The sequence below is a fragment of the Primulina huaijiensis genome, chromosome 11 (assembly GCF_012295235.1).
Source record: "Primulina huaijiensis isolate GDHJ02 chromosome 11, ASM1229523v2, whole genome shotgun sequence".
Classification (NCBI taxonomy): domain Eukaryota; kingdom Viridiplantae; phylum Streptophyta; class Magnoliopsida; order Lamiales; family Gesneriaceae; genus Primulina; species Primulina huaijiensis.
The window spans coordinates 1645203-1657558 of record NC_133316.1 but is presented as its reverse complement, the minus strand read 5'-3'; the positions used below and the strand labels follow the sequence as shown (position 1 = coordinate 1657558).

Sequence of the window (12356 nt, the reverse complement as noted above, 5' to 3'; positions counted from 1 at the left end):
ATACGATATATAGCAGAAAATAGAACTCTTCTCTTTGTTTGAATTATATTTTACTCCATCAATTTCTTAATTTTTCTGTTGGTGGATTGTAACAACCATGGTCCATAGACTGATTCAACATGAGGTTCAACTTGTACACATGCACCACTACTGACCATGAGCCCTAGCTCATATACATGCATCGTCACTCATAAATTATCTTATAACTGGAAAGTGGTTTTTTTCGCTTTTGCAACACTTTAACTCATGACTTCCAAACTTAAGTACCTAGATTCCTAGCTGGAGATCCTGAGTTCGAGTGTTGGAAGAGACGAAAGAAGTCACTTCTAAATGGTACCAACACATCAGGAATATAGGTATGTCCTGCATTCGAGTGTTGAAAGAGACGGAAAAAACCACCTTCCAAGGATATGATATTATATGAGTGACGATGCATGAGTATGAGTTATGAGCTGGACTAACTTATGACTCATGATCAGTAGTCGTGCATGGATATAGGTTGAGATTCATGTTGAGTCATTGTTAATAGTTTTTTTTTATAATGTTGTATGACACATAGTTACTCCAATAAATTATACGACACAACCAATTGTGATTATCAAAATAACGATTTAGAGTTACGCCACCAGCTTTACAAACCACAAGATATACATGTTTGCCATTAAAATTTTCATTTACACCTTTAAAATTCATACAAGGGAGTATGGCTTATAAATCCTACATTTCATATAAAAAGGGGTGGAAAACAACATTACAATTTACTACATTCCTCGACAAAATCTCATTCTCCATAAGAATTCAAAGTGAGAACGGATTCTGAGGTGTATAAACTATAGGAATCTTAGACATGGAGGTGTTACCGTTTAGGATGTTGGGTGCCACAGAATCTTCTGCTATCACAGGATTCACCTGTACGACCTTCTCTGGAACAACCTTATTCCCATCAACCTTAGCCAACACCTCAAAATGCATCATTACAGACTTAGGCTTAGTTCTCCATTCTGGGAATCCATCAAACGAGAATTCATTCCCGTCTTTTATCTTCTTCTCAACTCCAAAACTTATCTTTACAAAAGTTTGGGCAGATACATCAGCCTTCAAAAGCTTAAAGGCACCCTCCTTGTTAGCTTTGGGGCCCAAAACAGAAGAGAGCAGCGCTTCGAAACCAAGCAAGTTCGAGTTCGAGCCACTAATGGATGTGACAGGCCACAATGTGCTAAACTGGTCAGGTGTGAGAAGAGCGGTTGCTTCTCCTTTGAGATCAATGCCTGATACAGAGTGCATTTTGTAAGCATATTTATTTCGAGAGCGCACTTTCAGATGTTGCAACTTGTAAAATTGGTTAAAATATTGGATATCTAGCAGCCAAAAAATATTTCCCATCTTGTGCCTCATTTTCCCTTTCTAAAATGTTTGCTAACTATTATATCTAAATATAGGCGCGGTTGGTTCCACTTTAGTTAAGAAAATCACCTTCAATAATAACTACTTCATAAAGTTGAGTCTTCTACATCCAAACTCACCCATATTGTTTGATTCCATGAAGTTTCTCTTTGATGCTGAGGAAAGCTCAACTAGACCAGGGGCAAGGCGCTTAAGCTTGAGTTTGTTGGTGGAAGACGACGATGAAGAAGGGGACGTGAGCGATGTCGGGCCAACAATTCGAAGGGAAACGAGAGGACCATTGGGGGAAGAAGCAGCATGTCGCAGATGCTTTGCCAGAGTCAAAAGGCCCCAAGCAAAAGCATTATTTGTTCGATTCAATGGAAGTGGAAGCTCGAGAGGATTCCGCAGGCTTACTGATCTAGCACCCGTTACAGTGACCACCGCACCATCTGCCAGGATGACTTTCTTTAGCACACCAGCATCCACATCATGCTGCATAAAATTTTAACCAAAAAGATCACAGTGAAGTCGGTATAATGAAGAGGAAAAGAAACGTTGAATTGCCAGAGATATCCATAAATGTGACAGATATAAACAATATTCAATCAACAACTTAATGACTAAAGCTCATATTTGAAAAAAAGTTAAATCTAGAATAGGAAAAACGGAAATTCGAGTGTTCATGATGTCATCGAGTTGAAAAATCGATTCCTCTAGCCACAAATGCTTCAGTATTATAGGCTCATACACCATAGTCCTACATGATAAAACACAATGCACGTTTGCTCAAAGCTGAGTGATCAAATTTCATAGAAGCAACGTTTGTCAATCCCCAAAAACATGAACTTACAGGCAAAGAAATTCTCATGTCCTTGGCATCCTGAATCCAGAGCTCCATTGGACCCGCCAATTGAAAAGGAGCAAGAACTGGCATCTGATCATCCAATCGCCGCCTGTCCACGAGCCTATTTTCGTACCCGGGCTTTCTCGGATCTTCCATTTGAAAAATGGGCAGATCCACGTATTCCCAACGCTTCACATCCTCCAACAGTTGAAAGGGTAAAACTTGATTATCTATCTCGACGTCGAATTCATATGCTACTGACTTCCCCACCAAAGCGTCCCTCAAATCGAAACGTGATATCTTAATTTCGTCGGATTGGAACCCTAATCCCTTCACGACGGTTTCCTTCAAATCCTATACCAAACAACAAAATTAAATAAATAACAACTCAATGGGATTCCGATGAGAGGAGGAAATTTCGATCAAATTAACGAAAATTCAGAAGTTTCCTACCTTAATAGCCTTAGGATACACAGCATCGAAATCTTGGGTGGTAACCGAGGCAGCAGATGACGAGACTCGAATTAAAATCAAAACCAAACAAAACGATGCAGCAAGATACGGCGATCGAAACCGCGATTCCATGGAAAACTTAGAATGTAATAATATCAAAAAATTGTCTTCCTCTCCTTTGCACAAATTCTACCGTGGATCAAATAAGAGCAGAGGAATTGTGGGATTTGCTCTTCTTCAACCGACCCACGTTTAGCATTAAGCCAATGGCTATAAGTTTTATAGTGAGAAATTTTGTTATTACTAATTACTCTGAAATGCGATGCGTGTGTATCGTCTTTTTTTATCATTATAGATAGTTTATCATTATCGATAGATTAAATTGAAATTTGACAAATTATCGAGAGATTAAATTGATATTTAAATTGTTGAAAATAAAAATAAAAATAAAAGTGTGTGTTGAAATTTTAAAAAAAAACAAACAAAAGTGTAAGGGTAAAATTGGAAAAAAAGTTGGTGTCTTTCATAGGTGGTTACTATGATGTCCTCAATTTTAATAAAATAGAATAGATTTAACGAGATATGTCACATTTTTATAAATGGAAATTTGTATTGAATTTTCTATGATTTAAAAATTATTATATAAATTTAGTAGTATATATAGTATTACTCTTATACATTATGTATATTTTATACAACATTTATGTTAATATCGATGAAGTGACACTTATATATTAGATGTAAAATAAAAAAAAATTACACATCTAATAAGTAATTAACATGTCATCGGTGTTTCAAATAAGGGTATCAACACTGGAGGGTTTATATTTTTGTAAGACAAAAACTTGTGTGAGACGGTCTCACGGGTCATATTCTGTGAGACGGATCTCTTATTTGGGTTATCCATGAAAAAATATTACTTTTTATTGTGAATATCGGTAAGGTTAACACGTCTCACAGATAAAAATTCGTGAGACCGTCTCACAAGAGACCTACTCTTTTTATAAACAGCCTGCTGTAAACCCCATTCTTACAACCGGTTGCAGGGGTGGGGCTTTTAACATTTTTAATAAACCAATCCCAACATCTTGGGGTTTTTAACATTCGTCCTACCCAATACTCTCAAAATTTCTCAAATATTCAATATGTACCACAACGTACCCATAATTTTCACATTCCTCCAAAATTTTCAATTATTCTGAAAAATGTTCATCGAGCTCCATATATTATCCTCATGAATATTTTTCGATGACAGACAATCAATTTTTCATGGGGCCTCCTCCTCCTCCTCATGAATTTCATAATCCAGAAGCATCCACATTCCATTCACACGAATCAAGAAGGGCCAGTTTAGAGGCTGTTGGCACCGAGAAGGAGTCTGCAACGCCATCTTCGGTACTGGAGTCTCAATTATTTCAGTCAAATTCGTCTCCATTTGATCTCGATAACATTACTCTCGATAGGAATACAGAGACGTGCTAAGAAGAAGATGATCAAAAGAAGAAGAAGACTACTCGGTCACTAGAAGAAGACCAGGTGCTTGATCACTGTAAGCACCAATCCAGTGATTGGAAATGCACAAAAAGAGGAAGCTTTCTGGAAACGTATTACAGAAGAGTACAATGAACATCGGTCTGGAGTTCAGCAGATAGACAATTGAAGCAGGTAAAATCACATTTCTTTAACTTGCAAAGGTTGGTGAGTGAGTTTAGTGGAATCTAAAATAAGTGGCACAACAACCATGCAAACGGTTGGAGTGATGATGATGTACTAACCGAGGCACATGAAGAGTGGCTGGGTAATAAAAAGAACAAGCATTTCAATTACGAACACGTTTGGAGATTTCTCAGAGAATGTGAGAAATACTCTCTACAATCAAGAGACCCATCACTTCAGAAAAAAGATGAGGACATCTGAATCATGAGCACCCACACCATCTTCTAATCCGGACACTGAGTGTTGATGTGGATGCATGACTACGAAGTCCGCACTCGTATGTGTTGAGATACTTGATTCTTTCACAAGCTTAAGTCTTCACGTAAGCTATCAAGAAACACCAACAAACACTCACTCACCGAAATATGAACTGCACAATTATATATTTCAGTAAAGAAAGAGACGCAAGAATTATAGTGGTTCGGCTTGAAATGCCTACATCCACTTTAGAACTCGGAGCAAAGTTTTATTGATGAACAGAAAAGATCAATACAAGATTTTTCAGAACTAACTGATGAACTCAGACGAAGAAGAAGAAGAATAGTTCCAACTGAATTCTCAGCTGTTATTAATAGCCCAAACTAATAACCGGCCCACTAATCAAATTAGCCCAGCCCATTAGATTTATATCCTACTAAGCCTATCTCTTCTACTCCTTAACCCACAAACTCAGCTTGTTCTTCCTTCATCATTCGACTATGGAATATACTGATCAAAACTCAACAGTACGATTGGCCAAATGACAGCTAAGAAGAAGGGTAAAACCAAATTTACAATATTGAAAGAGATGAAAGAAAATATTGAGAAAATTTAGAGAGTATACTCACTTTAATTTGGATAAACTATAGGGTTTCAATGCTGCTAATGAAAACAAGAAATCTGAAGCCTTCCAACATGAGTGTGTTATACTTATATGATAGATACCACATAAATGAACGAGGAACAACTTCATGCGCATCTCAATGCTTGTGAAATGATTAAAAAAATGGAGTATGTTGTATATCTAGATTTGTATTTGTAGCTGTATTTGAATTTGTGCATGTGTTTGTAGTAGTATTTGTACTTGTATTTTCTAATTTTTGTATTTTGTTTTTAATTTAACTATTTTATGTATTGTTATTTTCTCAATTTATGTAATTTAATTTTCATAAAATTCGCTTTCAAATTATCGAACTAGCCGGTACATAATAATTTTTACAATTTTTTACTTCATTTTTTGTCAAATTATTAATTTCATAAAAATTAATGTAATAAAATATTATTGAAATTTTATTTGTGAGTTTGAGATTTTTATTTTTTGTCGTAAATTTTTACTTTTAACACGTACAAAAGTTGTTGAAGAGGTTTATGATAATAGGGAGATTTTTTTTTCAGAAAATGAGTTTTTAACTTTTGATGTCACATACATGACATAGCACACCATAAGCCTCTTGTAGAAATTTACTGGAAACTTTAAATATATATATATATATAGATGAATAATAAATTTTGAGAAATGAAATGAGAGAAGTATCTGGAACATTGGCGGTGATGACGTGGAGGTGACGGACCAATAGGAATTCAGGAAATGATGCGTCAGTTGCATTTTGATTGGAGGGGAAGAACCAAATAAAGGTCGCCTGGACGCGTACAATTCGGTCTAGCTTTACACCTCGAAACGGCGTCGTATGAAAGTAGATTTCGAAAAATCGAAATCGGATTGTTTGGCGTCGCCCGGACTCGAACCGGAGACCTTCAGTGTGTTAGACTGACGTGATAACCAACTACACCACGACACCCTGTGGTGGTTATTTTCATATATAATTATAAATAAAATAACATTTATTGAGTGAAACTAACTATATTTCGATTATTGATTTTATTTATTCTCATAAAAAATTTGTAGTTAAATAATCGATATCGTTTGTTTAATGCATGTGCATGTTACGAGATATATTTTTAACCTCACAGTTAAAATTTAATATGATTTAGATGAGAAAAACTAAAATTGGTATCAACACATAGTTCACTACTACAATTTGTTTAACGAAAGATAAAAGAAAATGTCACAATTTGACTCGTGAGACTCTTTCACAGAAGTTTTTATGATAATAAAATAACAACACATATATTTTTACGATTTTCTTCTTCAATCAACGTGGAATCATCCTAAATTACGAGCAAACGAAGTCAAATTCATAATCTACAGACTACAATGGATCTCAACCTAGGCTGCAGGTTTTTGCCTCCCAAGTTTTGATAGTTTTTTTTTATGTTCTTTCAAATCTAGGTTACGAAAATTAATGATAAATATAATTTAAATGAATTAGAACTTGTAGATGACGAGTTTAACATAGTTTTTGGGACTTTTTCAGCTGAGGGAAAGTCCATCCATCCCTAAACGATTTGAAATTGTTGGTAAGTTGGTTTCATTTCTTGTTGTTTCACATGCTTTTATATGTTTTGAACTGAAATTGAAAGGTAACTCGAAAGAATTATAAGTTATATGTAAATATAGTATGCATGGGTTTTTTAACCGTTTACTGCAAATTTTCTAATAGTTTAATAAAATAAAATAAGAAAAAATGAGTTTGTCAAAGTAATGTGTCATACAATTTTTTTTTAAATGCAAGTCACGCCATCTCATATGGCGTGACTTGCTTAATATTTTTTTTTAAAAGTAAGTCACGCCAATTGAATAGGCGTGACTTGCATTTATCTTTTTTTAAAAAAAATAATAATAATACAAGTGACTTGTTTTAATTATTTCAATGTTGCACGCCTCAGCACATGCATAAAAAATTGCAACAACATAGCTTTAATAATTTCGAATTCATTATAATATCATATATTTTTCTCTATAAATTGAATACTTCATTTTCTCACTTCATTCATCCCTTTCATATTTTTCATCGATAAGTTCTCGTAAATGTTTGAATTTATTTTTTCACTTCCTGCAAATTTTATTAATTTTTTTTTTCACAGGTACATTTTTGTCCAACTCATATTAAGATATGTATACTAACATAAATTATTTATTTTAAATATTAAATATATAAATGAAATTATTATTTATGTTAGACTAATTTTGTCGTGTTTTTTAATTTTTTTTTTACAATTTTAATTATTACGTGATTTTTTAGTTATTACTAATTTTGTAAAGAAATTTCAAAATCATTTATTATGATAAATTTTCATTATCATTATTTTTTTTAAATGTTAAAAAAATTATGTTATATGCTATTTTTTCAGTTATTATTATTGTTTTATTGTTTTATAATAATTATATAATTGTATAGTACGATAATAATAATTTTAAATTTATTTGTTTATGTATATATTTGTTTCACATTTAATGTAAAGTATTATTTTCAAAATAAAAAATAAAAACCACATAATTTTTTGTTTAAAAATAAAATATCACGTTTTATAATTTATTCGAAAAAATACACTATCCCATATAATTATGAGAAACAATAAAAAATTTTAACGGTTTATTGTATTAATTGTAATAATTTGGTGATGAAATGAAAAATGTATCACGTCAAATGAGTTGGCTTCACTTTTTTTTTAAAAAAAAAAAAAAGGAAGTCACACCTACTTGTTAGGCGTGACTTCCATTATTATTTTTTCCAAAAAATAATAATAATTTGTATTATTTTTTTTATAAAAATAATGTATGTGTTAAATAAATTGCATTATTCAAAACTTGTTATTTGATTTTTAATCGAGATATGTATATAAATTTTTATTATTAAAAGAATTTTGTATTTCTAAAACTCATAGATTATGAATATATTATTTTTAATTTACTTATTATTTTAAATTTTTTGAAAATTGGTTTACTTATAGTTAATGTTTATATATTATAATTATTTTGTTAATTGATTTTGTAGTTATTATTTTTAGAGAATATTGTGCTAGATAATGATATATTATTCTTGTTATTAATTATAGGATGTTATTACATGTCAGACCTGTTGATGATATTGTTCTTTATCAGCAACAAACACATATATCTAGTTTTATTACACCTAACAACTTGGATAATACTCTAAAAGTACGTAAATCAAATAATTTAATTTGGAAATTGTGGAAAAGTGATTTAATACACCATCATGTTCGGTTATGTCTGCATGAAATGGATTTTTACGGCATCCTCTGCTGCGGTGATTTTGTTTACGATAATCATTTGATAACTGCTATTGTCGAAAGATGACGCCGAGAAACTCATACTTTCCACCTTCGAGTTGGCGAGTCAACAATCACACTACAAGATGTTGCGATAATTTGGGGGCTTAATGTTGACGGTGGCCCTGTAATGCCCGAGATTTGAATTATCGTAATCCAGAATGATTTGTTGATAATCGAGGTAATTATAGACGGACCACTTCGAGACCAGAATTGGAAAGGCAAGAGTTGGACATAGGTGAGCTACAGTAGGTATCGCGCACAGGCGCGGCAGAAATGCGCGCAAGGCCATGGCCGAGGCAGAGAACCTCGCGCATATGCGCGAGAAGAGGGCGCGCATATGCGCGGGCTGGTGGACTGGAATTATCCGGAGGCCGTAGGTCTCGCGCATATTCGTGAGACGAAGACGCGCATATGCGCGAGCAGACGAGAAGCTATTGCGCAGAGACAGTAGGTCTCGCGCATATGCGCCGATGAGGGTCGCGCATATGCGCGAGACGTGTTTTACAAAGGGCGAGCCACCTAACCTTTACATGCAACGTGTGAATATATATATACATACCAGCCTTCATTCCACCGAGAAGAAATCGAGAAAGGTCAGGGGAAAACGAGAAAAATCCTTACGCCCATTTAGATTTGTGATTGTGAAAGATCCGTCCGTCAGAATTTCAATCCGACTTCGGTACTGTGTTCTTATCGGCGTAGGCTACAACTGGACGTAAATTTTGCTACGTTCTGATATGTTTTGAAATTATGATATTGTCAGAATCGGATATGATTCCTATATGATGTTCTTGACATGTTAGACATCGTATAATCAAAACTGGATTGAGGAACAGATACCATATGAAATTGTTATGAATTTTGGAGTCGATTTGATATCAGAATTGAATTGTTATCGATTATGAGGTGTTGGGATTGAGATCTGATTGATATGGTATTGCTGGGTATATTGAGATTTTGACGTTGTGCTGTTGAAACAGAATTTGATTGAATTCTGATTATATCCAGTATTGATTGAGTGGTGTATTGATACCGTACCCTCGATATTGTTATTGCCAGATTGATATTGACAGGCTTTGAATCAGAGACTTCGACATAGTCAGAGTAACAGAGTGAAAGGTATAAATTAATGTTGAGTTGGGATTGCACAACTCGAGTGAGGTTTGACTCGAGTTTCCCTAAATCACATACTTTAGTTTATTGCATTGATATTTGCAATTTATGAGAATTGATGTGTGTGATCTATTGATTCATAGACAATGTATGTATTGAGTTATAGGCTGATTCGCCTAGTCTTTGGCTGATTCGCCTATTCTTCGGCTGATTCGCTGAGTCCTTGGGCTGATTCGCTTATTCTATTGGCTGATTCGCTTATTCTGTTGGCTGATTCGCCCAGATACTGGATATATGCATTATATCGATGCCGTTTAGGGTTGATTCATTCCTATCGACTGAGATTCGATATATTTGTCAATATCCAGACCCCGGGATCCCTAGATTAGGAATGAGTCGAGTCTGAGATGACGCGTCGATTGAGTTGAGTCTGAGATGACTAGTTGATTTACAGTTTTATATCATTCATGTTTGGTGATTTGCTACATGTTAATGATAGTTGTTATATGCTTTGATATATGTTTTTATATGATTGCATGTATACATTGTTTATACTGGGATGTATTTCTCACCGGAGTTATCCGGCTGTTGTCTTGTTTTGTATGTGTTCATGACAACAGGTGAGGCAGGACCTGGAGCAGGAAGAGGATGAGAGATTCAGGATTAGCGTGGAGATCCGGACTTAGAGTAGAGTGGTTTAGTACTGGATATAGTAACTAAACTTTAGTTGAAATAAATAAATGGTGTACAGGATTTGTACCATTAGATGTATATGCGTATTAGAATTGTTTACCTTACGTTTCCGCACTTGTATATCTTGTATATTAAAAAAAAAAAATTTATGTCCCACATTACTTAGTTGTTATATTTGATCCTAATAACAATTAAGTGTTGAATTAGGTTCGGGTCCCCACAGGCCCTATCATCGGGACTGATAAATCCCGCAAGTTTACTGTATGGCAGGGTTGCTGTTATGATCGGTTAGGTTTTGTACTACTACAGACAGGCTTCAGATCAAATAGTTTAAAGTTGACTACTTTATACTTACATTGTACACAAACGGTAATTGATGAAAATAGTACAGACATAGAAGTCGCACAATACTCCCGATGTGTTGCGCTGATGGTTATTGGTGGTTGTATGCTACCTGATTCTGAAGGTTGTGCGGCCAAATTGTTGTATTTACATTTTTTGCAAGATTTGCATAAGGTTCGTAGTTATAGTTGGACAAGCGTTGTACTTGCAAATGATATATAAGCAAATTTTCAAACAAAAAACACGCCATGTTAGTACTGATCGGTGATACATCACATCACTTTAACACGCAAATTTTAATTAAATTTTTTGTAAGGTCTTCTTTGTAAAAGAAAAGAAATATGCATGCATTATTGACTGTAGTGGGTAGTCAGTTTTTCACATGCACTACAAGAAAAACGCCCAACAACAACGCATATACAACAACGGTTTTTGTGAAAAACCGTTGTCGTATAGTCTTTAACAACGATTTTAGTGAAAACCGTTGTCGTAGGTAAGTTTTGACAACGGTTTTACAGAACCGTTGTCTTTTAGGGGGTAAAAGACAACGGTTTTCATAAAACCGTTGTCTTTTAGCGTTTTTTTAAGGCAAAAGACAACGGTTTTATTAACCGTTGTCTTTTGCCGTGTTTTTTTTATCAATCGACAACGGTTTTCATAAACCGTTGTTGATTGGCGTATTTTTCGGACAAACGACAACAGATTTAAAAAACTGTTGTTGAATTTAGCGACGGTAATTTAGCGACAGTTATAATAAGACCGTCGCATGTTTAAGTTTAGCGACGGTTTCTTTTACACCGTCGCTAAATTAACGACGGTTTTATTAACCCCGTCGCTAAATGTAGCGACTGATTTATACAAACCCGTCGCTAATTTTAAATTAGCGACCGTTTAGAGAAAACTGTCGCTAAAATTACCGACAGTTTTCAAATTTGCGACAGTTAAATGAAATAACCGTGGCGAATGGCGACGGTTTAGACAAACACCGTCGCCAATTCTCTATAAATTCTCGGTCCATTTTCCCAACATCACTTTACAACACTTAAAATTTTTCTCTTACACGATTTTAGTTTCGATTTTGGGTAAATTTTTTCGCTTTAAATTTTAAATTTTTCTGTGTTAGTTAAAATCATGAATATTGTTAGCATATTCAGATGAATATTGTTAGTATAGTCAAATTATAAGCATTTTTTTTAGATTTATTAAAAGTAATTTTTTTTATTTTAATGAAAATAATAGCGACGGACGTCATTAAGAAACTGTCGCTAAAATTAGCGACGGACTTCATGGTAATCCGTCGCTAATTTTAGCGACCGTTTATAAAACTATCACTAATTGGCGACGGTGTGTTTAAAGTCCGTTCATGAAATCCGTCGCTAATTTTAGCGATCGTTTATAAAACTATTACTAATTGGCGACGGTGTGTTTAAAGTCCGCTGCTAATATTAGCGACGGATAACAAAAAACCGTCGCTAATGCATTAGCGACGGTGTATTAAAACCGTCGCTAATTGAGCTACAACAACGGATAAAAACCGTTTTCGTTGAACGGACTTTCAACAACACCCTCAGTTACAACAGTTTTTAAAGGCCTACGACAACGGATAATCCGTTGTCGTTTAGCGTTTTTCTTGTAG

At 34.4% G+C, this 12356-nt stretch overlaps 1 protein-coding gene and 1 non-coding gene across 2 annotated transcripts; both read right to left on the bottom strand.

Moving 5' to 3' along the window:
* Positions 1-632: 632 nt before the first annotated feature.
* LOC140988950 (protein TUNICAMYCIN INDUCED 1) lies at positions 633-2962 on the bottom strand. The gene is made up of 4 exons (XM_073458067.1): positions 2684-2962; positions 2237-2584; positions 1524-1878; positions 633-1268 (listed from the first exon to the last, which is right to left on the bottom strand). Exons 1-4 carry the CDS (start codon positions 2813-2815, stop codon positions 799-801), a joined length of 1305 nt encoding a protein of 434 aa, XP_073314168.1. The 5' UTR covers positions 2816-2962; the 3' UTR covers positions 633-798.
* A 3141-nt stretch (positions 2963-6103) lies between these two features.
* TRNAV-AAC (transfer RNA valine (anticodon AAC)) lies at positions 6104-6177 on the bottom strand. The gene has a single exon. It is a non-coding gene; the product is annotated as a tRNA-Val (tRNA).
* Positions 6178-12356: the final 6179 nt, after the last annotated feature.